The sequence below is a fragment of the Fusarium vanettenii genome, assembly GCF_000151355.1.
Source record: "Fusarium vanettenii 77-13-4 chromosome 3 genomic scaffold NECHAsca_2_chr3_3_0, whole genome shotgun sequence".
NCBI lineage: Eukaryota > Fungi > Ascomycota > Sordariomycetes > Hypocreales > Nectriaceae > Fusarium > Fusarium vanettenii.
The window spans coordinates 827,961-851,726 of NW_003315880.1; the positions used below are offsets into that span (position 1 = coordinate 827,961).

The following is a 23,766-nucleotide window of genomic DNA, read 5'->3' on the forward strand; positions in this document are numbered from 1 at the left end:
ACGCTCCCAAGTCATCGGGGCCGAGTTCTTCCTCTTCCGTCGAGGCGTTGCCGTCGCATCGCATTTATCCTGCTCCGATCCCCAAAAGAGAGAGTCGTGTAAGTCGCCATGACCAAGATGTAGCCCTTTGCATGTCCACCGCACGAACGAACGGGCGCATTGCCGTCGTCGTCGCGTCCACGTTGCACTCTTGCCTACCGTGCTTTCCCTCGTTCACCATCACGCATATTTCGTCATCATCGCGTTGAGCCACTGCTAACAATGGCTTCGTCCAGTGACATCGTTGCGCGTCGCGAAGGGTCTAGCTGGGTCGCGGTCATATCGCGTCTCACCTGTCTTGAGGGTTGAGCTCAACCACCATCAACCGCCACTGCGCATCTGGTGTGCGCCAAGTGACGATCGTTCTCTCTCTGTGAATAGCGCGTTTGTCCGATTCTGTCAACTGCATCTTTAAAAGTCCACAACCATGAGCACGAGTCGAGACACCGAGGCGGAGGATGCCAACATAACATACCCTTCGCCTGGAGCCGAAGCCATGGAGGCCGGTCCCTTTTACAACACCGGAGGTCGAGAGGGCGCACAGGATCACCAAGAACACCATGAGCATCATGAGGCTCATCACGAGCAGCACCATGAGCAGCCAGAGCATCATGTCCCTGACCAAGTGCAGCATGTGCCGGTCCCCGAGCATGACCAGGGCGAACTGCCTCCGCCAGAGCCCGAGACCTCTCAGCAGCACATCTCTCGTCCCGCTAATCTTGAGGAGCTGCAGCTGGCCGCCCAGTTGGGCCAGGGCCTGGCTGGGACCTCCATGATGCCCACCACAGACCCCAACATGAATGTTGAAGACCCCAACCTGCGGAGCATCATGCCTCATCCCGAGCCTGACCAGCAACAAACTCCGTCTTATGTTCAAGACACTCCCACTACCGACCCGATGGTGCCACATGCCATGCCCGTCCCAGTTGGCCCGCCCATGCCTCCCCAGTATCCCATCGACAACAGCATCCCACCTCGCAAGCGGTCCAAGGTGTCAAGAGCATGTGATGAGTGCCGACGCAAGAAGATTAAGTGTGATGCTCAGTCAGATACTGGAGAAGCCCCCTGCTCTAGCTGTGCCCGATCTTCCATCAGATGCTTGTTCAGTCGTGTGCCTCAGAAACGAGGTCCAAGCAAAGGGTATATCATGCCGCACACCCTGTTCATATGTTTAACTGACATCGCCCTAGATATATCAAGGAACTGGCGGATCGCATTCACAGCATCGAGAACAAGCTCGAGTCAGAAGGTGCACTGAGCCAAGACGATATTGATAGGCTCTTCGTCTCGGACAGGCCACGCCAAAGTCAAGGAGAGGATTCCAACCGTAAGCGGCCTTTCTCGAGTATCTCGACAAACGACTTTGCCACGCCTTCACGCCAAACACCATGGGGTTCGGAACACCGGATCCAGCCGTCCCCTGGGACATCGGAGGGATACGCTCCTTACAGCACGAGCTCGTTGGCTCCCCAGCCTACCGCCATCAAGACGGATGAAACACCGTCTAAGCCCCCCATGGCTGCCATGGACATCACCATGTCTGATACTGGTGAAGTGACTGATGTCGATGAGGGCATGTTGCACAGGTAAGCAGCCTTGTGACTGACTTTGACTTGGACTCTAGAACTAACAGCCTCATAGCTACCTGTCGAGTGTTCAACCAGTCTATCCGATACTGCCAAGCAACAAGAGCCGGCTGCAAGCTCTCCTCGCGCAATGCCCGTCATCTGTTCAGACGGCATTTGTTAACGCTCTTCCTGCTGTGACGTCGTCTGGCGGTGATACAAAATTGGCGAGTGCTCTCCTCAATGAGTGGGAGAGCAATGAGGCGTCGCACACGCAGGCCACTAACATTGTCCATGCCCAAGCGCTGTTGTTGCTCATCATTGATGCTGACTGGCGATCATCCCCAACTCTTCCATTCCTGCTGGCTCGAGCCGTTGCGCTGGCCAATTCGATGAAGCTCTGGAGATATACCCCCATGGAGTCGGCCTCAGAACCAGACTCTGATGATCAGCTGTGTGTGCGGATATGGTGGTCCTTGATCCTTATGGATCGCTGGTATGCGGCAGGCACAGGAAAGCCGGCGCAAATACCCGACAGTAGTGTTGTTGCGCCCCCTGGTCTCGAGAACATGCTTGGAGAAGTGTGCTTCTACCTTGTCCGTAAGTTACAACAACTGTTGTCTTATTGCGTGTCTTTGAATGCTAACATCTCCATCAGGACTGTCGAAACTGCTCAACCGTGTCTCACATGTTGTATCAACACTTCAACCTGGAGCATCAACAACAGAGGAGCCGATGGCGGCAATTCTGGTGGACTACATCGAGAACTACAGGGAAGACTTGCCAGCGCATATTGAGCCTGCCTCGCACCCCATGGTTCACCTCGCGTACTGGCACTGCAAGCTCCTCGTAACTCTGTTGCGGCCCGGAGCGACCCCTGCAGAGACGATGTGGCCTACCAAGGAGCTGGTCAACCTTCTCTTCGCAAACGGACACCTGCGCAGTCCCCTCGTCAACCACTTTGCTTCACTGGTCTCCATGTCGCTAACGAAGCTGTGTAAGATTGACAGCTCGCGAGAGGAAGCGACACAATTGATCAAGGACATTGCGGAGAAACCCCCTGGAATATGGGACGGCGTCCGTGATAAGCTCTCGGAGCAGACTCGCCCAACTTCCTCGGTGGAGGCAACGGCGAGCCAGGGCCTCCAGCACCTGGCGGATCTCGCGACGGCACATGAAGGCATTGCCCCAGGAGGCGATGATATCGCCTTCGGCCCGTCGCTGGCATCGGGATATCTGGATGTTGCATAGGGAACTATCACGATACGGAACAATGGGAGTGGGAAGCGCTGTACGAGTAATATGCCCCTATGAGATTTTTTGCTGCAACGAGGGCATGCTTCATTGAACGAAGGGATGATGCCCTGTATATGGGTAGATGGCAGTAATAGGTATTGCAACATGGATATTGTATTGTATCCTTCACTGAGCGGAAGCAGAAATGGAACCCGAGGGATGGAAGCGATCTAGGCCAGATACGGCCAGAACTCAACGTCTGGAATTGACTTTTACCCGGCATCAAGTTTGATGCAAGGTCGTCATAACTCTAATCCCATTCAAATTACATTACACACGCCTTTGAGTGTATCGAGTAAAAAAAAAGAGGAAAAGTTTATCCTCGCCCACCCCCAAAGACCCTGATTGTCCAGTCTCAGTGCCGTGTGTACCTGATCTACAGAATGAAAAGAAGTTCTGCCATAAAAACGTTCGCCCCCGATACCGCAGGCTTGTGATTGGATGATGCCCAACGACGCGGACAGTTGCTCGTTTCAAAGCATGACTCTCTGAAGAGATGGGCTCTAACATGACGAGGCAGACTAAAGCTAACGTTAGCATTGGGGGCAATTAGCAACCTGTAGGGCGTTTAGTTGGGGAGACGCCGTTGTTTAGTTTCCCCATCGAATTTGCATTCGACTTGCTTCGCAAATCTCTTTCTTTTTGCAGGCCACGATCTCGATCCGATCCAATGGAGAAGAATTCTAACTGGGGAATCAGGAACAAGATGTGACTGACTTGTACGCCCCCTCTAACTGCAGGTGATATGAGAGAAGAAAAAAAAAAAGAAAAAGGATCTGGCCCAGACCCAGGTTCAAGTCGGCTGTTAGCTGTACCTGGCCGGCCCGGCCCCGGGTCAACTGACCTGTCTTGTCCGCCCCGGCCTCTTGTTTCGAGTCGCCGGGATACGGGGGATCATCGTGAGAAAGATGCCGTGCAGCTCCGTTTAGGTCGCATCATTGCCCGAGGGGGCTTGAGGCGGTAAAACAACATGGATTGGCTTCTCTGTTGGTAGTTTGGTAATTAGATGAAACTGTTAGCTGGAGCTGTAGCTGTATGAAGGGCACTACATCTTCTCCACTTGCTTCGTACAACTACAGGACGGCCCAGATGACTTTTTCAACTCCCGGAGGATAAAAGAAAAAAAAAGAGGATCTTATCCACACCAGATGGGCTTTCTTAGACATTATCCAATACTTCGCGGGTTGGTTCAGCCTTGGATGACCATGCTTAGCCGCCGCACCGCTTATTCGCCTTTCTTGATGTCTCTGGCGCAGCCGCAGGTAACCAGGTCCAGGGACGTCTCAAGTCCCATCCACGGATTTGAGCGGCAAACAATTCGAGATGGTGCCCGGTGGGGCAGCTAGTCTTGCTATTAGGTCTCCAGCCCCCAATCTCCATTCGTCCTCGTCCAGAATCTTCATGACAATGGTCGGGTTTTGATATGAGAATAGCCAGTAGGTAATCCCAGCGGGCCCTGTACGTAACCAAAGACACATCAAACATCCCCCCAAGATGGCATGGTCTTGGCACCCACCGAGCTATTCTGAGGTGCACGTCCTCGTCTCCCCATGATTCCAGGGATTCCAGACCGGGGTCGAACAGGGGGTAAGAATATGGGGGGAGGGGGAAGATGGGGGAACAGTGCAATGCAGTGGCCAGGACAGGGCAGAGTGAGCGTGAGCGTGGCGGCGCACTGGGCCACTTCTGACCTGACACCACCCCCAGAGAAATGAGAAAACCCTACCGCATGTTGGCTGCTTCCGCCCGCACCCCCAGACCACGATGCGCCAGAACCCGGAACACAGGGCGCCTGTTCTGTTGGAGAAGCACCCTTCTTCGCTCATGAACCCCAAAAACGAGGGGAACTTGTCGGGTATCCCATCGGGATTTCGGTCCATCCGAGCACTGATCTCCGGGCGTCCGGCGACGGACTGTAGGAGGGGAGAGGCTGTACAAAATGTCTGATACCAAGCAATACCAACGCCAGCGTCCAGGCCCGAGGCAAGCTCGTCGAATGAGGCATGCTAGAATGTAATTAATCCTTGTCAATATCATCACCAATTGCGCGCGCGCGCGCCCACGTCGACGGGAACGGAACAGTTTTTGCTGGTGTTGGCTCATGGACCTCGACTCGGCTGGTCTTGGTCCTCAGTCATATGTCTATTGCGTAAAACGTCCTCGCCGAGTACTGTTTTTCGTAGCCGGCGGGTGTCAGAAGGATGCAGACAAAGTAAATAGAGAGTAAAGAAGAACAACGAACGAACGAGCAACAGAATAATGTCGGTGCAACAAGAATAAAGAAAAGAAAACACCTGACAATCAAGTCTATCTCGACCCATATGTGCAGTTCATCTCATCCCCTCTCAATCTTGTATGTGTCTGATCTGGTCTCGATCTTCCCCACGCACATGGATTCGCATGCATATCAACCAAAACGGGCGTCGTAGCTCTGGGCGTCGTGTCATGACATGGCCAGCCAGGTAACCCAACCTGCCATTGTCCGTCCATCTTCCTTTGCCGTCGGGTCGCTTCAGCACTCGACTCTGGGTATCCGTATCCCCCGCTTTGGTCTCGCATTCTTTCGCAAACTCGACTCAGCACATCAATTCCGTTGCTATTCCTTCTGTATCAGCCAACATGATATCGTGCGTCCTTGCTTTGTTTTCGTGCCCAATCCAAAACACCAATCACGCCTGTACCACCTGTCCCGACCGCCCCCAATGAAATATATAGAAAGGAAATAAAGTTGTTGACTGTCATGACCAAAAACTGGTCTACCTCGTCGATGAAAACGTCGTCTGTCATCATCATCACCATCGTTGGAGCCCGAGAGGTCTGTCGATGCGGACGAGACTTGACTCCCGCCGTGTGTGCGCCGACTTTCGGGTTTTCCATGGTGTTTGAGCGTCTGTCTCGCTCATAGTAAAACGTATTGATTTTGTTGGTATTCGCTCAATTCGAGAGGCCATGCCCCTCATGACCTCCTATCGTGTGGTATTTTCAACGCCTTCCGTTGCGTTGCCCAAATGATTTCAAATTAAAAACCGAAAAGGGGTATTGGTATTGCATTGGTATTGTAGTGTACGCCATAATTTTCGACATCCTCAGAATTCTTCACATGTCCCAGAAAGTGGGCATAGAAGAAGGGCCGACGTGATCCGGGCTTTCGTCCATGGCAGTGATGCTGCGCTCGTTGTAATTGGGCATCCAGAAAGCAGGGTCATCCTCGACCATCGAGAGACCGGCGCCAGCCATTGGGCCACTGTCGGCTCCCTTGTAGAAGCTGTCGTAGTCGATGCTGCTGAGGTCAGCTGAGCTAGTCATGAGGCTGCCGCTCTGTCGCATGAAGCTGTTGCCACGGCCGAACCCGTCGAGGCCGTCAAAATCGCCTTCACCTCCAGGCAAGAAGTCCTCAACTTCAGATACCTCCCCCGAAGTCGAGGTAGTGTTGGCAAGATGAGGCAGTTGTTCTGAACCACTGCCAAAGTCGAAGAGGCCGTTGAAGCTCTGGGTTCCGGCCTGGCTGTAGCTTGAAGGGGTGAAGCTGTCGCCCTTCATGTCTGTGAGATCGTAGTGGCTCCAGTCTACTGATGTCGCGCTCAGTCCCGCGCTGTACATGGGAGCATCCGCCTCCGAGTTGAACCCTGATCCGAAAAGGTCAAACGTACTGTTGGCCATGTAGGGAGGATACTCGATGCCTGACAGATCCAGGGGAGGGAGATTGCCGTTGAGGGTTTGGAACCCTGTTGCACCGCTCATGAGCGGCGAAGCAGTTTCCGACTTGACTCGTCGTTGCTCTCGGGTCGAGGCGGCACGTGCCCGGCTGGTAGGAGGTTCTCGAGTGCCCTTCAACATGCTATCGGTGCCGAGGCTGCCAGTGCTGTGGGCTGAGTTGACCCTGTTGAGCTGGTAGGGGCCACACTTCTGTGAGACTCGGCTGCCTCGGTGGGCAGGTTTATGGTGACCATTCTGGTCAAAGGTCAAGACACCGTCCGAGTGAACCGTGTTCGCTCTTCGTCGCCGACCTGGGGGCTTGGGACGACCGGAAGCACTCATTGTCAAGGACTCTCGTTCTGAGTCGGACTCGGGGACGGTATCAAGAGCAGGCTCCTTCTTAAGAGAGCAGCTACAGCGGCCGCCATGGTTACAGCAGCATGTCTCTGCGAAAGGTTTAGAAACTTTCAAATCCATCATGTCTCCTCAGGTCCATGGTCATTGAGGAGACGAGAGGAAGCTCACCGGTGTGCCCTTCGACGGTCGGCTGCAAGTGGGCACATTTGCTGGTTTTCTCGCCGCAGTCGCATTTGACGTGAGCGGAACGCGACTTGCGCATGGCGCGACAGTGTGCGCATTGGGATACTGGTCGACCCTTCTTATTTATATGTTGAAGAGGGCGGTCTATAGAGCGCGAGATATCAGCAAATGTCGCATATCAATGAGGCCCGAGGACAACGGGGTGGTGTGGGAGAGGGCCCAGCCATGGGACGATGACGACCACGGTTTAAACATGGAAACATGTCCAAGACGAATCGATGACATACCAGAGTGTTGACAATTGCTTACACGATGGCCGCGAACGCAAGCCTCGCAAGCATATTTCTCTCCGTCAATTATCATGTTGGCGGGGGCTCTGACTAGACAAGGCTGGGAGTCGGATCGGGAGCTGAGCGGCGGAAGAAGTTATTGAAGTACGAAGCAGTTTCCGTGTAGAGGAAGGTGACTTCGTATGTTCGGGGAGGATTCGACGAGTTGTATGAAACTAGTTGTCGAAATTGTTGGGGCACCGTGTCGTCTTGTTAACACCGACCTCGAAGGGTTGCTGTAAGTGTTCCGGCGACGCAGGTAGGGATGACTTCCACGCTAAGTGCTGTGGGATAGGGATGGGGAAAACGGGTCGAGGAAGCTTGGAACACCGGACAGTCATAAAAACATGTCGCGGCGGAGCAGGAGCTGGAGCTGGAAGAGGCTGAACGGGCAGACTGGGAGAAGGAGAAGAAGTAGAAGGCAATAAAACTTTTCGAGGGCAAGTTGGACAAAGCCAATTGATGAGAGAGAGGAACGGGAGTGGAGATGCGCCGGCCGGTGGGTGGAGATTTTTCCCTTGGAGAGAGCAGAGCCTTGGGGTCCTTCCTGTGAAGGTACGGTACCTAGCTTTGTGGCCGGGTTGGATCGCTGGCTAAACTGGGTGTGCGAGTGCGGGTGGGTGTGGAGGGGAGTGCGTCGTAGGAATGAGTGAATGATGGATGGGCGGACGAGGTCGGCGGCAGGACCGGGGTTCTCTCAGTCTCGTGTGTGCAAGCGGGTTTGGCGCCTTCAGCTCGGGGGCCACCTAGGGTTGATGTCGTCGACAGCCAAGACCAAGCCGCCTTGCTGGAGACGTTTGTGGGTGGAGATGTCGGCCCGGAGGGTCGGAGGGTCGGAGTGTTGGAGAGGCTTTCGTTTCGCGTCGTTCGTCGACCTGGTAGCTTGGTGACGTCGGCGGCCGGTTCCAACAGAAGAGCACACCGCACAACCAAGCGCGCACCCACAGGAACACACCGTACTCTCACACGCAAAGGAGCGAGATGGGAGTGCGCGCAGAAGGTGGGAAGTCGAAAAAGCAGAGAAAAGAGAATCAAGTTCGAGCAGAGATGGTAGCGAGCCGGGCATGATGCTCTTTATGAATCTCGATGGAACGGGTGAGCCTGACCCAGGTCCAATATTCTCGACAACGGTATCACGCCCCGGCGGGCGGCAAGGTCACAGCGGGCTCTGTGTCTGTGAATCAGTTTCTTGGCCCCTTGGTCCCTTGCCCTGCCATGGTCCCTTGATCATCCCGTCAAATCGAATCAACTCCCGACCCAAATCCCATCGCCCGTCATGCTTTGATTTCTTGCCTCCTCGCTGGCTGCGTTTGCCTGAGAATGCCTGGCTTCTTGCCTGCCCGCGGCCGGCCTGCTCCTCTGCCCACAATCCCCCAGGCCAAAGACCCCGAGGCCCTTGCCCGGAATAGCAAGGCGAGGCGTGGAGGCGCGGACACGGGCACGATCGAGGATACTCGGCTGTACAGTGTGTGGGACGAATGGCGCAAGCGGCGAGTCGACCGGGCTGGGGCGCCGGGGTGGAAAGCGTGGGCTGGAACAGAGGACAAGGGTTCTGAAGTGACCATGACGAGCGTGTCAGAGACCATCACCACGACAAACTGTCCAGTGGTCCGTGGCCTGTGGCCCATCATCCATGGCCCGTGGGTGAAGAGTGGGATCAGTCCCAAGTAAGGAATAGCGCCCTCTCACTGCTCTGCAAGGGTTCAGGTTGTGACACTGGAGAAGCATTTGGGCGACCGGAGATGAATGGTGTTGGCTGTCGGCTTCCTCTCTTGTCAGATCTACTGTGGCAGCTCGTTCAGGTGTTCCCGAGGACGTAGGGGCATGTTCCTCCCTCCCGCTGAGAGACAAGACTGTCGCCGGTGGCCTCCGCCTGTGGTCGGAAATAGTCAAATGTCCTTCAGCAAGACTCCTTGGAAAGCTGTGGAGCTTGGGGACGGTGGGATGGTGGCTTTGTCCACGATGGTGATAGCGGATGGATCATGACGAACGAGCGAGATTGGTCGAGGCTGAACTATGGTGGAGTTGACGGACTGCACAAAGCGAGAAGGAGCAGCCGCAGCACAGCATAACGCATGGTAAGTTGCTGCTTCCTTCCACTTCGCAACGCGGGCAGAACAGCACATGTCACTACAACTTATGTACGTACTGCCAGCATCAAGCGCGACTTGGAAGGAGCTCGTCCCGGTTTCACCTACCGAAAAGGAGACGGCAACGGGAAGACGGTAATTAGTATGGAGGGATGATCGGAATCCCAATCGGATATGCTTAATGGGAGAATCCGGGCTCGTGGGAGAATCTGACTGGCCGACATGAACTTGTCAAACAGCCACAGCGTTCTTCCACCACGTTGCAGCCACCTCGAGTCAGCCGAATCCAGTACAACAGAGCCGCTGAACCGCCGTGGAAGCGCTGGACAGTCAAGCCTCTGCTTCAAAGCAATGAGAAGCCAGGCGCGGCAGCAGACGTCGAGTGTCTTCCTGCCAGAATCCTAGTTGCGACTCGGCCCGTCAGATCCAAGGGCAAGCCTGTGCCCCCGCGAGAGCCGGACATCGGATGCATCTCAGAGGCCTGGCACGCAGGCATCGTCGTGTGCTTGAAGACATGCCCTGCCCTGTGCTGCAGTGGACGGAGCACCTCCCACGGCACTACAGCATCGACATCTCACACTCTAGCGGCCGTTGGCTGGGGGCTTGGGGCCTGGGTCCTGCCGGGGACCTGGAAAAGCGAATCAACCACAGCACGAAAGGGCCAGGGCAGGGTCAGGGCAGGGGAAGCCTGAGATCATTGGCCGGACCCAAGCTCCAGATACGGATACGTCTTTCATCTAGGCTTCCTCTCGAGGCAATCTAATCGCGGATTAGCTTAGCGGCTCCGGATGGTGAAGAAGGGGAAAAAGTAAAAAAAAGTTTTTACGTACATATCGTCACCGTCAACGGAGCGTCTTCGGGACGATCCATTTGGACAAGACATGCAGAAGATGGTCGGTTTCTACTCGGAAACTCGCTGTGCTCTTACTCTAAAGCTACCACCGGACCGGGTTTATTAATTAATTCGCTATTGACGCTCTCGGTCAATTAGATCCCAGCATGCACCATGTAAATTGCTGTCGAAATGCTCCGTATAAACGCAGATGCAAATGCAAGGCTCTGTGCCGCCTGCCGCACCATAGGCAGGTAGCTCCAGCCAGGGAAGGCGCATCTCAATGCTGCTCCTGTCTCGGATGGACATGGACAGCACAGCACCAACTAACAGCACCTTCCCTCCTACGTACGTCTACAGCTTTCCTCTCACGGGACCTACAAGCAAAGCCTCGACTCCACCAGCAATGCAATGCCTCTCCACGTTGGATTCCGTCTCTCCTCTCCAAAGGGCGCGCGCTTACCCTTCGACTACATCCGTCTTTTATCCCGAAAGATCATGGATTCGATGTACGACCCTGGACCTTGGCGGAAACAGCACGCCCAAGAAGAGACGAGGCTCGCCGCCGCCCCTCCCAGGATTGATTGGATCAGATTCGGGTTCTGCATGGTGCGGCAGCGAGCTGCAAGGTTCATCATGGTCAGCCAGCTGTTGCGTTTCTCTAATTCTGCCGTTGCTATTTGGACATGCGCCCTGTTTTGCTTTGTTATGCCTTGACATGCCTTGACAACACGTCTTGGCACTTGTTTTGTTTCTGCTTTGCTTTGTGGCATCTGAATTGAATTGCTTTACCGTCTGATACCGTCGCTTCATCATGGCCGTCTTGATAATTGCTGACTCCATTTTGCCGCAGGCAACGACATCATCGTGCTTCCAGGACCCTGGTCAGCATGTCCACGCGACTGTCCCGTGGAGGCCCAGACTGTCAGAAATCCATAATCCCAGATTGCTTTACCCATGAAGCCCGCGCCCCGGCCCGTTCGTCTACCTTTAAGGGCACAGTGCAAAGATACGTCAGGGCCGGGAGTGCAGCCGCCTGTTGTGCTTGACATTAGCCGACATCTTGTGCTTTCTTTTGTCACGGCGGGTTTGCCATGCGCAAAGACGGTGATCTTGAGGACCCTCTTGGACCCTGCAAATCATTGGCTCTCTAGGGCGCCTCTCAATATCCAAATTAAGCACTGATGGCGCTACCACAACAAGCGCACTCATGTACAGACCGCCGATCCAGGGGTGGGCGGTTCAGGCTGAGCAGTCTTGGCTGAATTTGCTGACGGTGTTCATAGCCCCTTGAACTTGGGCCGAGTTGGTTATTACCTGCGCAAACCGGACACAAGCCTCACGCCTGCTCCATTGCCTAGCCCGGTAGAATCGTTCGGACACGATGCGATGCCTCACCTTGGCTAGCCTATCCTTGTTGGTTCAAGCCCAGGCTGAACCTGGGCTATAGCGGAAATGCTCCTCGCCGCACTCTGAGCACACTCAGCTCCGGGCTGTGACTGACCTCCCGTTCATTATAGGCTCACTGGAGCGTTCTGCTCCCACGAGGTGAGACATCCTTTGATCCATTGGCATCGTCACGTTCCCGTCTAATAAACATTGTACTAGAGTCCGTCTCTGCCCGGTGTGTGCACACTACGGACCAGTCACTCGGCCTCGATTTCGGAATACGTACATACGGATACACCCCGAAGCGCGGGAGGCTTGCGTCGCGGGTATGTATTGGTGACATGAACATCCCGCATTGTGGTCTCGCATTCTTTGCCGGGCTGCACTATTTCCCCAACTTCCCCCGCGATGTCAGCACGGATCCCGACGGGACAGCGCGGGCGAGCGGGTGCCGGGGCAAGTTCCTATGTATGCTTCCTCCAAGAAGGTGTTACTGGCAGTAACGACATGAGCAATTGCTGAGCGCAAGAACAGACAGCTGGTACATAGATGTGCCATCGTCGCCGGTTCGTCGTCAGCGTCGTCGTCGTCGCTATCGCCCCGCCGTCTTTCCGACGCGTACGCAAGTATCCTCTGGCCATGGAAACTCGGGTTGCTTTCTCGGGCTGCTGTCATGGTTACGGTCCCTGGTCTGCATCGCCTGGCATTCCACCTGTCAGAACATACATGTCTCCTGCCGGCCATGTCAACCCCAAATCATGCCCCGGCGGAAACCTAAACCGGCCGGGACATGGGCGGACGCTGAGCGGGCATACTGGGTGGCCCCGAATTCTACCGCTGCATTGATGCATCGCATGTAAATGGCAGATGCATGGTGGTGCGGCGCTGCTGTGTTGGCAAGACGCTGGCTGACTTGTTCGATGGGCTACAGCCTTCTGGAGATCATAGCTTGCCAGCTCGCACTCTGGCTGGTCGACATGGCCACTGCCAATAGCCAGTGGAGACAAGGAGTTACGATCCCTGAGCTATCCACCTGGCCCCGCCCATGACAGTTCGTGCGAATGACAATGATGCGATGCAACAGAGGAGTGTGGTGGTCTCCCCACTTTCGTCGACCATCTCACCGGCCGGAGAAACCCCAAGAGGTTGAAGCTCTTCTCGACAAGCCGGAGTTGTCTAATCCAGAAGAATGTCTCTGGGCTCCGCGATCCGGCCGCTAGATCGCCATCGAATGGTGACAGAGAGCCGCCCAAAGCGACAGGCGCAGTGCTAACCCCCACCACTCCTCACGCTTCTGTGCGTGTGCCGAGCGAGCATCGGAGGAACAGACGACCGGTCATCGATGATGGTCTGTCCTCGCTGTCCGGGGCAAGAGTGGGTGGTCGAATCTCACGATATGTCCAAGAGAGTGCAGTGTCACGGAAGCCACGCAGGTACCAAAGGTGGTGACCTGTCCCATCAACTAATCACTGAGAGGCTTGTGAAGGTCTCACTTCGATCCCCACGTCCTGCGCCCGCGCAGAAGCACTCGCGCAAAGCTCCCATGCCCACGAGGCTCACGCAGGGTCCTGAGCTGCTCGTTCCTTGCTCTTGCTGCTGCTACTGTCGCTTGTGACTTGTCTTGGGCGGAACCGCGGGATGAAGAGCAGGGGTTCATGCTTAGCTCGCGCAATTCTCGCTATGGGGTCTCTGGTTATGATGGAGAAATACGACACTGGAGATCAGTCGCATCGTGAATTTGTTCATGATAACAGTTCCTCAGGGAGTTGACTGGGATAGGGATGGTCCTTGGCTCCACTGTCGCTTGGGGTTTACAGATTACCGTGTCTCCCCATATGCCATGAGAGTATCCCGACCTGGTCGCTGAAGTGCCTGATGTCTGGACAGTATGCCCTCCAGTAGTGCTGGCATTGCATCACACCGCACCACCGATAGTGTTTATTACCCAAACAGGAGACCGAAGTATCCAAGTATGCTTCAGAGGTAACGGCAAGGTGGCGCCGATTCTTCCAGGCCGTCTTCAACCGCATCAAGGCTATGCGACTTCGGCTGTTGACATTTAGGCACAAGACTCTCTGCAGGAAAACCCACAGCATCTAGCTGCGCGGCCATGGAATATTAGCCCCCAGCTTTTATATGATGGCACGGACACCGCCATTGTCAGTCATGGCCTGGCGAATTGTCAGACCAGGTCAGCCTCATCATCAGTCACTTGTCTGGTGGCACCGTCTTGGTGAACCCCGGTCCAAGGACAGACAGGCACACAAGACTCAGCCATCACACGCATAACGACGACGCATGGATGGGTTGCACACAACTCGCAGACAACCACATCCTCCCCATGGTAGGGTAGCCTAGGGCCGTCTGCCGCGCCTTCATCTCGCACTGTCTGTCAAGTCACTCGAAAATGGACCGGAAGCCTTGCCTGGATTGTTCAAGACTCCAGACGTGCCATTGGGGCCCCAGCCCCTGTCCCACCATCCCGCATCGTCGCAGCAAGACATGATTGGCCCGCAAGGGAATAGTGGACATCCCCCAAACAGGATTTGAGCTTTTCTTTGGCTTCACACCCCGGCCCTGGCTCCCGCTGGGTTCCATCAGTCTTTCTAGAAGCCAGCGCCCCTGCAGGCTGTATGAGGAGCTTGGACCAAGCTGCCAAGGGGGCTTCTCATTTCTGCAGGCAAGGTACGTAGCTCCTCTCATGCTGCAGCTCGAGAGCTGGGCGCGTGTGGTTGTGTGTGTGTGGTGATGCCAGCTCTCACCAACCAGTGGTGATGGCTCCGTGGACTGAGCGAGACCGACCAGTGCGGGCGCCGCTGGAAAACTTGGTCGAACCCCGTGATTGCATGTCTCCGTCTCTCGGCATCTGTGTCATGTCGTTCTCCACGCTTGAAGCCGATATGAACGGCTGTTGCAAGCCATCGCCCGCAATGTGGCTGACCTCCACCCGTTGCGCTGATCTGCTATGGGAGGAGGCCCTACCTCTGCTGTAAGTGCTCGTTTGGGAAATAGGGATTTGCAGACAGCTACTAGCAAATGACGACAGCTCGGTCGAGGACATCCATCACATTGGGGGATCTCTGGCGGCTGGACTTGCCGACTTGTTGCAGTCCAGTAGGCATCGGTGGTTGTTCTGGTCACAGTTGGACTCGGTGCGGCTGCGTAATTGGACCCGATGGCATCTGCCCCTCGAGTCTTGCGATGGCGCTTCCGTCTAGCCGCATCTGCCTCGATCCATAGCCAATCTCGTCGTCTCAGGTCAGCCAGTGCAAGCAGGTGCAAGCAGGAGGGGGAGGGGCGCTCGGGTCATTCCTTGGGCTCTAGGCCAGGGTCCTCATTTCCACCATCCATCACCCATCCCATCATGATGGCGAAGGCTTCGGTACCAGCTCGGGGCGGAACGAAACGAGGTGGCAGAGGTCGAAGGGATAAGCGCCACCCACCCAAGCAAGCCCAGTCAGTCTAGACTGCGAGTGGCATCTGCTTGTGCATTGGCCACGACCCCAAAGGGAGCACCTGCAGAAGCTGTGTCAGAGCCTCGTCCATGAACATGAAGCCATTTCGACGGCGGCTGCCGTGGTGCTCGGTATGACATGGCAAGCCGCGGTTCTCGGAGATGGAATTGGCCGCAGATGCAATTTCAAGATGAAGGATCTCTCAAACGGACCGGCTCTCATGTTCTCCAGTTTTTTCGCCCTGTCCTGGGGGCCTTGGACGAACAGCAACGAGATGACACCGACAACCTGCGCCGTCGTTCATGACCGCAAAGGGCAACTCAAACGCGCCTTTGGGGCTGCGGTCGATGATTGGCCAGAGTGGCCCAGCGGCTGGGGGATTGGGGGCGTCTGAGTGCTGGAGCCAGTGACAGCCAAGCAGTTCCAGGGCTAACTAACCACTGGCCCGTAATGGGTCCAATGCCTGGAATCCAATGCCCGGTGGTCCGCCGGGCAACCAGACACGGAGCCCTGATCAGGACCCCCACGCTGACTAGGCCTGATTCAAAATCAAAACTCGCCCGTATCGCTCCAAGACAGAAAAATTTTCCACCTGCAACCACACAAGTTGGGGGACGAATCTCAACCACCGTCTCAATCTGAGCGCCACGAGCTGCTCTGCTATGCTCATCCATCCATCCATCGCCGCTGATCGCCGAGAGATGCTGCAACCTTCAAAACCCGGACAAGACCGTCTCCGCGCCTGCAATATGGCCATGATTTGGCCTCGTCGTCGTCGTCTGGATTCGGCCTCCGCCGCGTTGCGGGAGACGGAGCGGTGATGGCCACCCGCCCGGGTGGCCTGGCAGAGCGACGAAAGGATCGTCAGCCTCAACTCTCAGACAACAGGCATCAGCCTTGTGCGTGCGAGACCGCCCTTTTGGCAGCATCATTCGTGGACGTGCCTGAACGGACAGCTGTCCGTCTTGCTCTACATCTCAACTTGGCGGGCATCCCTTCCCGCCAGAGCCTCATCTAACGCAAGCGATGAGATGCGATGAACCATGTTGATACACCAAACACTGACAGCCCAACACTAACCAACCCCATGCAGCAACCACATACATACTCAACAATAACTTTGTTTGCCAGCATCTACGTTGAGACTTCTCAACGTAGTATCGACATGCAGCGCTTGCTCTCCATTGGCCTGCTTGTTTTCGCTCTGGCATAGATGAATTGAACTCGTTGCTGGGCACCCGGTTTTGAGAATGTCGTCTTGACTTCTTGGACAAGCCGGGAATCAGCTGTAGGCACATGCATGTCAGGATGACACCCTGTTTGTGAATTGTTGGTTGAGGGTGAAGATGCTCGACGCGATGTCGGCCACAGTGACATGCTTCGGGAATAACTGGACCGTTGGTGACGTGAAGATGTGTGATCTGTACAGATAACGGACCGAAGGCGAACCGACTTTGAGATTCAGCCAGCCGGCAGTTGGTTCACGACATAAGCTTTCGTGGGGTGCCGCCCGCGCCGTGGTGGTTGTGGCTTTTGGCTGTCCAGTCTGACGGTCGCCTCGTGGGAAGGATGGTGACGGTTCTCGCCCGTCATTGCTTGGCTGAAGCTCACCCGATCGGCGGGGTGTTCCGAAGCCGCAACGGAGATGGTAGAACGGCATCACCGATTGGTACGGGCGGGAACGGTTCCCGAGAGACAGAGAGGTCGACAACCGTGATGGTGATTGATGCTGACACTGACATGGGTCCGTGGGGTGCAATCAGGCAAGCAACAAGAACGCCACGAGTAGTTCGCGATGGCAGAAGCCAGAGACAGGTTTCGCAGTGTGGAAATGGCTTACAGGACCCGTGCCGTGTGGACAGGTTTCGGGGGCCATCACGAGGTTGCAAGGTCTGGTGGCCCATCCCATCCCATCCCATCCTATCCCACTCTGGCATCCATCTCGAGCCCTTGGCCAAGCTGCCAGATGGACACGCCGACAGAGGGGCATGTGGTTCATCCAAGCAAGCACGAGCTACGGCAGTCAGTGGTTGGCGAGAAATGGGGAAATGATCTGTCTCCGAGTGGGATTTCCAGACTTCGTGTCCAACATTTGACTGGCCTGTTTCGGTCAGGACAGGCATGATGGGGCATTCATTCCACGGACGATCGCCCGAGAAAATAGATCCAACGTCATGATGTGTGTCCTGGCTGTGTCTGTTTGGCCGTTTTGGCGACGGTCGGGCAAATGCTTTCGTATATCCCTTGTAGAGGCGGAACAACGGCCAGGGGCCCCTACCTGGTGCGGTGTAAGCTGCTTGGCTGGGCGATGGTGTGCTCAAGCCTCCTTCTGCGAACCTCGGGCGTCGGTCGTGGCGGGGGGTTCCTCTGCTAAACTCATCCTCGCGGGTAAACCTATCAGGCCAGAGAGACAGCTTCAGCAGAGACGGCAACATATCCCACAAGCAGACCAACCCATCGGCCTAGTCTGTTCGACTCGTACCCACCGCTCAATCCTCCCGGTGAGATTGAAGAGAACGCCTCGTGGGCGGATATTATTATTACGTCGCTATGGCGGACAGCGGGTGAATGCCTACCATCCCCCTTCTCTCGGTCATGAGAGGTGGATTTAGAACTTACGTGAGAAATCATTGCTAACACGAGCTTTCGTTATACAGTCGTGTTAATGTCGTCTTTATCGGCGCGGGCGCCGTGGGCTGCTTCTATGCGTCCCGCCTTCATCATGTAACGTGGTTCTCATGTGCTCGGCATGCACACAAGCTGACCCCGTGATAGCCATCCCACAACGTCCATGTGTCTCTTGTAGCGCGCTCAAACTACGCCGCTATACAGAAGGACGGCGTCAAGCTCCTTACCCGGACCTTTGGCGACTACACCTTCACTCCGGATGGGGCATTTCCCTCTGTTGATGCCGCTGCCGCCGCCCCGGAGGGTTCGTCAGGGGCAAAGCGCGACTGGCACTACATCTTTGTGACCACAAAGGCCCTCCCGGATGTCAGCGATGACTCGAGCATCATCACGCCGCTGGTCGGACCCAAGTCGTGCATCGTGCTCATCCAGAACGGCGTCGGCGTCGAGGAGCCCTTCCGCAAGCGCTTCCCCGACACCCCCATCATCAGCGCCGTCACCGTTGTGAGCGCGGAGCAGACGTCGCCCGGCACCATCCGGCAGAACCGCTGGACGCGCATCAGCATCGGCCCTTACACCGACGGTCTCGGTGCCGAAGACTCCGACCTCGGCCGCCGCGGCACCGAGTGCACCGAGGCCCTGCGCCGCTGGTGGACGGACCTGGGTGGCATCCGCGACGTCGAGCCGCACGACGAGGTCGGTCTGCAGACGGTTCGGTGGCACAAGCTGTGCATCAACTCCGCCATGAATCCCTCAGCCGTGCTCTCTGGCGGACGGGGTAACGCTGACATGGTGGCCGATGATGAGCTCCGACGACACCTCTTAGGGGTCATGCACGAGATCCGTGACGCGGTGCCGCGGATCCTGGGACGGCCCTTTCCTGAGTATATGGCCGCCCCAGAGAAAATTGTCGAGAGCACGGCGCGGAACAAGGGTGCCCGTCCGAGCATGCTTCTCGACTGGGAAGCCGGCAAGCCCCTGGAGCTCGAGGTGATTCTCGGCAACCCGGTGAGGATTGCGAGGGAAAGGGGCGTCGAGATGCCGAGGCTACAAAGTCTCTACGCGCTTTTGAGGTCTGCTCAGGCCATGAGAAAGTTGGCCAAGGGGAAGCTGTGAGTTATCCCATGGTCCGCATGGCGAGGTGCGTGCTTGAGACGCAATACCAGTAGAGGGGCATTCACTGTGCTCGCTCTGTAAGAGTTGTCTATATAGATTGGCCGTATATACATGTCACATTTGGCACAAGTTTCTTGGAGAGCCTCATCCCATATTATTCCATCGATCCTCCCCCGAATTCGTGTCCAATTCGCAAGCTGTCTAGCAATACGTCTCTATCTTCAAGCTCAGTTAACCCATCGAAGGCCAGGCTGCAACTATAATGAAAAACAGATTCTCAATATATCCTAACATCATGACCCGATGTTAATATAGTGGCCCTTTTTAAACCTTCTATCATAGCAGAAGAGTCACATCTAGCTATATCGTTATGATAGGTTAAGCCTCTCATAGGTATTTTAATTGCTCTAACCTTCATATGAGAAACAAGAGAATTTTCCACCTTTCCACCTTCTTGAGCGATAGTCTCTTAACACCATGTCTTTTAACACGATGCCTATAAGAAACCATAATCAATCGGTCGCACGATCCGAGGACGCTGCCGCAGCTATCGCCCCCATCGCTGCAATGTGTCTCAAAGTGTCTACTACCAGCCTACTGGCAGGAGTCTACCACACAGAAACCGAACTTGGGTAGTCCGCAAGGCCTTGAGCCTTCAATTGAAACGCTGGTGGTCTAGGGTTTCCATGCTTGATGCCTTGGGAGCCACTGTTATAGTGCCCCTGAATGCTATGCCTCGAGCGGAAGAAGCTTCCCAAGAGCCTGCAGTTGACATGACGAGGTCTCTCCAAAGTAAAACATCGTGATCCCTTTTAGGAATAAGGTTTCTATATCCCAACTTCATTGAAATTTCGCAGTGTTGCCCCCGTCCATAAGCTCAGTAGCCCCCAAAGCAATCTACCCAACTGAAGTCGATGGGAGTCTGCCTCTTGAGGCCCGATAGGTACCCTTGGGCTGTAGGCGGCCATCTATGGCGTTCAAGTGCCTCTTGGGTGCGTATCTTTATCCTAGTATTGTGTGTATGCAAACCGATAGAACAAATTCGCCATCATCCTCAAATCTTTGACCAAGAGTCGTGCTACCCTACCAAGGGCAGAGAATCCCCTGGACAGTATAAACTTTATATACCACTTCTCAATGCAGGAACTTAAATTCATCTTGGGTAGTTACGGTGTTTCACAACATTGGGGTTTGATGCTGCTATATTAGTATGTTCTTTGATCGTGTGGACGACGAAAACGTCAAGGGAAAACAAGAATACCACCAAGTTCATTCCGAATAAAGCACGGATTTATCTTATATTCCCCTCAATACGTAGGGTCTCAATTCGACATCTCCTAGCAAACTCGAATATCTCTTTAGTCACCCACCTCTTGGGTCCCATTGTCAACTGTGAACACGGTGTAGGCATCTTCTGACAAGACACCATGATTTGATCCAAACCGTACAACTAGTACTGATTCTAACGTGCAAAGAAATCACGTTGAACGAATCCCACACTCTGATTATAATGCGTGACTGGTGTGATGATCGGCGATCGGCATTCAGTCGACTCATGCGATGATTGCACTCACGACAGATAGAGGTAGGGCCCGTGATGAGACCTACCGCTTAACCGACACACAATAATCGGTGGCACGAAAACCATTGTCGCTCATAATACTCACTTTGGACCCCAAAGGCCCCTTTATAGAAGCTGATATCAGGACAAGGTGTCATCACTTAACGACTTTCTGTCCTTCCTTCACTCTAGACAAGGCTAAGGGAGCCTGGACAATTTCAATGAGGAGGAATCCCTTCTGCGAATTGCCCTGTATTCATTTCAACGTGGCACAGTAGAGAAAATCCTGGCAAAGGTTAAAGATAGAGCATACTAGCCGTCACTACCCGGAGTCCATGGGACATATGTAGAGCACCAAACAACAGCGTAACAAGGAGCAAGTCGATATGATACACATAGCAGCTAGTCCTTTGAAGCCTATCCGCTCAAAGCTTCAAATATAGCTGTTGATTCACAGGTGACAATGACGGGGTGGCTAGTTCTAGTTTTAGTGGTCGTCTATAACTCAGTGACATACATACTTTTCAACTCATCCCCAGCAGGATATAAAGGCTGATAATGAGAGTATTATTATTGCCCGAGAATAACCATGGCCACGTTTATAGGTTTATTCATACTGGTTGCTTGTAGAAAGCGATCGCCATAGTCAAGACACAGACCCAACATCGGTGGCAGACCTTTAGCACGATCTATGCAAGTCCATATCCGTCCGTACACATAGTACAGGACCTAACCAAGCAGCAAAGATGACTGCTATAGCAAGCTGGATCAGAATAGGGGGCTAGGAGCCGCTGTTGAGTACATGGATAGGTACGTGATATTAAAAGATCAAAAACGGCGTTGATCTACCTCGGAAGTACCTGATAGGTCAGTGTCCATCCTATCAACTCCGTGTCATTCACTACGGTGAGTTTCCTATTGTCTCTCCACAGACGTCAGAATAGTCGATCATCGGATCTCAACATGGAGGCTCACGTGGTTCCTCCATCCAATTCGTGGGGTTTTGGCTACCTAAGTTCTCACAGAACTCATCAACAAGACGGGGGAGAACCAAAATGACGTTTGTTATTCCCAGTGGACCAAACAGAGGTTGGTCTGTAGTCACCAAGTTTCAGCTCAAGATATGAATCCTAATGGTGTCTCAAGAGGCGGGATGTCGTGATCTAAGTAGTTTGTATTGGTGGTTCACACCTAGAAGACCGCGAGTCTCGTGCCGATCCGTGAGATCAGTCTACACTCCCAGGATCGAGGAAAACCACACTTAAGGATGCCTTGAATAAAACTGTCTTCTCGTTGATTCTTGTTTTAGACATTTACAAGACATGCCTTCTGGAAAAGTCAGAGTTGAGATTGGAATGAGCTGAGAACGAGATGGCTTGATGGCTTGGGCACAGGCGAGAGGGCTGAGACATGACAATGTAACAAAATCAATATGACGGCAACCCCTCCTGGGACCCTTGTAAATTTATTCTCCGAAATGACCACATGAAAATCTGACGTGTTACAATCAGAAAGAGGCTCAATATGCGGAGAGCAATACCCAGTGTTCTCTTGGATCGCCTTGAATCGAGGTCGCAGCTGCTGTAGGCATTGGTAGGCAGACAGTTCCGGGAATCAGCCCCATTCTTATCGGTAAGGAACCCCAATCATGCTACAGATGAACATAGTGTGGGCGAACCCGGGGGATTGGAACGAGGGGTTCAAGGGGTTCCTATGTGAGGACTGGGGCCAGGGTATAGGGCTGATCTGGTCAGCTCGGTTACAGAATTTTGCAAGTCAGGCGAGGCTGAAGACGGGACACTACACTTGCGCCGCCGCCCTAAGCGTAGATGGAATAGAAGCCTATGGTCTCTATGCCTGGACCTTTATTCACGCGTCTCTGAACAGTCGTGGACCATAGTGCCGGGCCTCAAGACTCGCCTGGCATAATCTCGACGATGGTGCCCGCTCTGTCGCAGGGCGTTAGTCCATATCCATGACCCCAGTTCCGTCTCGATTGTTTTGAAACCCAATAGTGAATGGACTTCCCGCAAAGCCATGTGTTGGCTCTTGTCTGGTCTAGGACATGCAGTCACCCAAGGGTGAGACATCGAGTGTCGCTTGGCACAAGGTCAGGAAACCTTTCTGATGACCAGGCTCGAGTTTCGGGTAACTCCTTCACTGAGTGTCGCAACTGAACGTAATCCGGCGTTACCCACAGAGGGTGATCTGAGTAGATACCCAGACACGACCTATCATTAGGGCCACCATTGATGCATGAGGCTTGAACTAGCGAAATGAAAGATGGTTGAGCGGTATCACGGCAACAGAACAAGTCCGAACATGGAGTCTCGGTACCGGAGGGAGAATAGAGAAGACTAGCCACGGCCCACTTGGACCGATATTTCGAGCTACTTGTCAACGTTGACGGTGAAACTCGACGCGTGTTAGACATGTGAGCCGGCCGTTGAGATGGAGGTTGATGTTCAAGTGGGATGCCGATTGGCGTGCCTGAAAAGAAACGGGAGCCAGCCAAAGTTTGATTTACACCTAGAAAAGGAAGCGAGTCAGAAATCATGCGATATCCGGCCGTCAAAGGCGCGGCAACCCCTTTATTCTGAGAGCGTTGAAACCGTTGAAGATGATCTTGACTTGGCTTGACGTGAATAGCTGGACCAGAACGATTATCCGGCCGAAGCTAAGAGTGGGATGGAGGGCTGATCGTACCGCCACATATGTGGCTGTGCCCGAAGATCTTCGTGATATGGAGGGATGAGGGCCGTCCAGCGCCTCTGATTCGAGCAAAGAATGCTTGTCGCCCGGAGCAGATGTACCGGCATGCATGATGTCATGCATCTTCGACCTCAAAGTGTGGCGTTCGTACAGTGCTCATGGCCTCGTCCGGACTGTACGTCTTGCCCGTCGTTGCGAGCTTGCTTTTTTCTGCTGGGACATGGCATCTTCACCCTGGACCAGCAAGACAACTAAGCTGTCGCCTCAGTCTTCCGCCTCAAAGACAGGCAGGCAGGCCCACACAAGGTGCCTGCAGAGCAAAACATAAGGCATAAGAGAGGGGTCCATTACCTTCCGAGACGTGGCACAGCTCTGTCTGTGTCTGTAGAGACATGTCGATGGCCATTGAGAACCCCTTGCCTCGCAATCTCCTCATGATGGACGGCAGGGTCGGTTGGCGAGGGCCCCTGGACCCGGAAAACACAAGAGGGGTCCAGGCTAAGAAGGCGACAGTGGGC

General features: G+C 54.4%; 3 protein-coding genes across 3 annotated transcripts; 2 read left to right on the forward strand and 1 right to left on the reverse strand.

Moving 5' to 3' along the window:
- Positions 1–466: 466 nt before the first annotated feature.
- On the forward strand, positions 467–2,855 carry NECHADRAFT_35283 (uncharacterized protein; the record flags this gene model as incomplete). The annotated part of the gene is made up of 4 exons (XM_003052464.1): positions 467–1,179; positions 1,230–1,625; positions 1,681–2,204; positions 2,263–2,855. The coding sequence occupies 4 exons, from the start codon at positions 467–469 to the stop codon at positions 2,853–2,855; spliced, it is 2,226 nt and encodes a 741-aa protein (XP_003052510.1).
- A 3,141-nt stretch (positions 2,856–5,996) lies between these two features.
- NECHADRAFT_67124 (uncharacterized protein) lies at positions 5,997–7,812 on the reverse strand (the record flags this gene model as incomplete). Its single annotated transcript, XM_003052953.1, has 3 exons — positions 7,424–7,812; positions 7,122–7,280; positions 5,997–7,042 (listed from the first exon to the last, which is right to left on the reverse strand). The coding sequence occupies exons 1-3, from the start codon at positions 7,497–7,499 to the stop codon at positions 5,997–5,999; spliced, it is 1,281 nt and encodes a 426-aa protein (XP_003052999.1). The 5' UTR covers positions 7,500–7,812.
- Positions 7,813–17,799: 9,987 nt separating this feature from the next.
- Positions 17,800–19,140, forward strand: NECHADRAFT_103683 (uncharacterized protein; the record flags this gene model as incomplete). Its single annotated transcript, XM_003052465.1, has 3 exons — positions 17,800–17,850; positions 18,007–18,932; positions 18,977–19,140. The coding sequence occupies 3 exons, from the start codon at positions 17,800–17,802 to the stop codon at positions 19,026–19,028; spliced, it is 1,029 nt and encodes a 342-aa protein (XP_003052511.1). The 3' UTR covers positions 19,029–19,140.
- Positions 19,141–23,766: the final 4,626 nt, after the last annotated feature.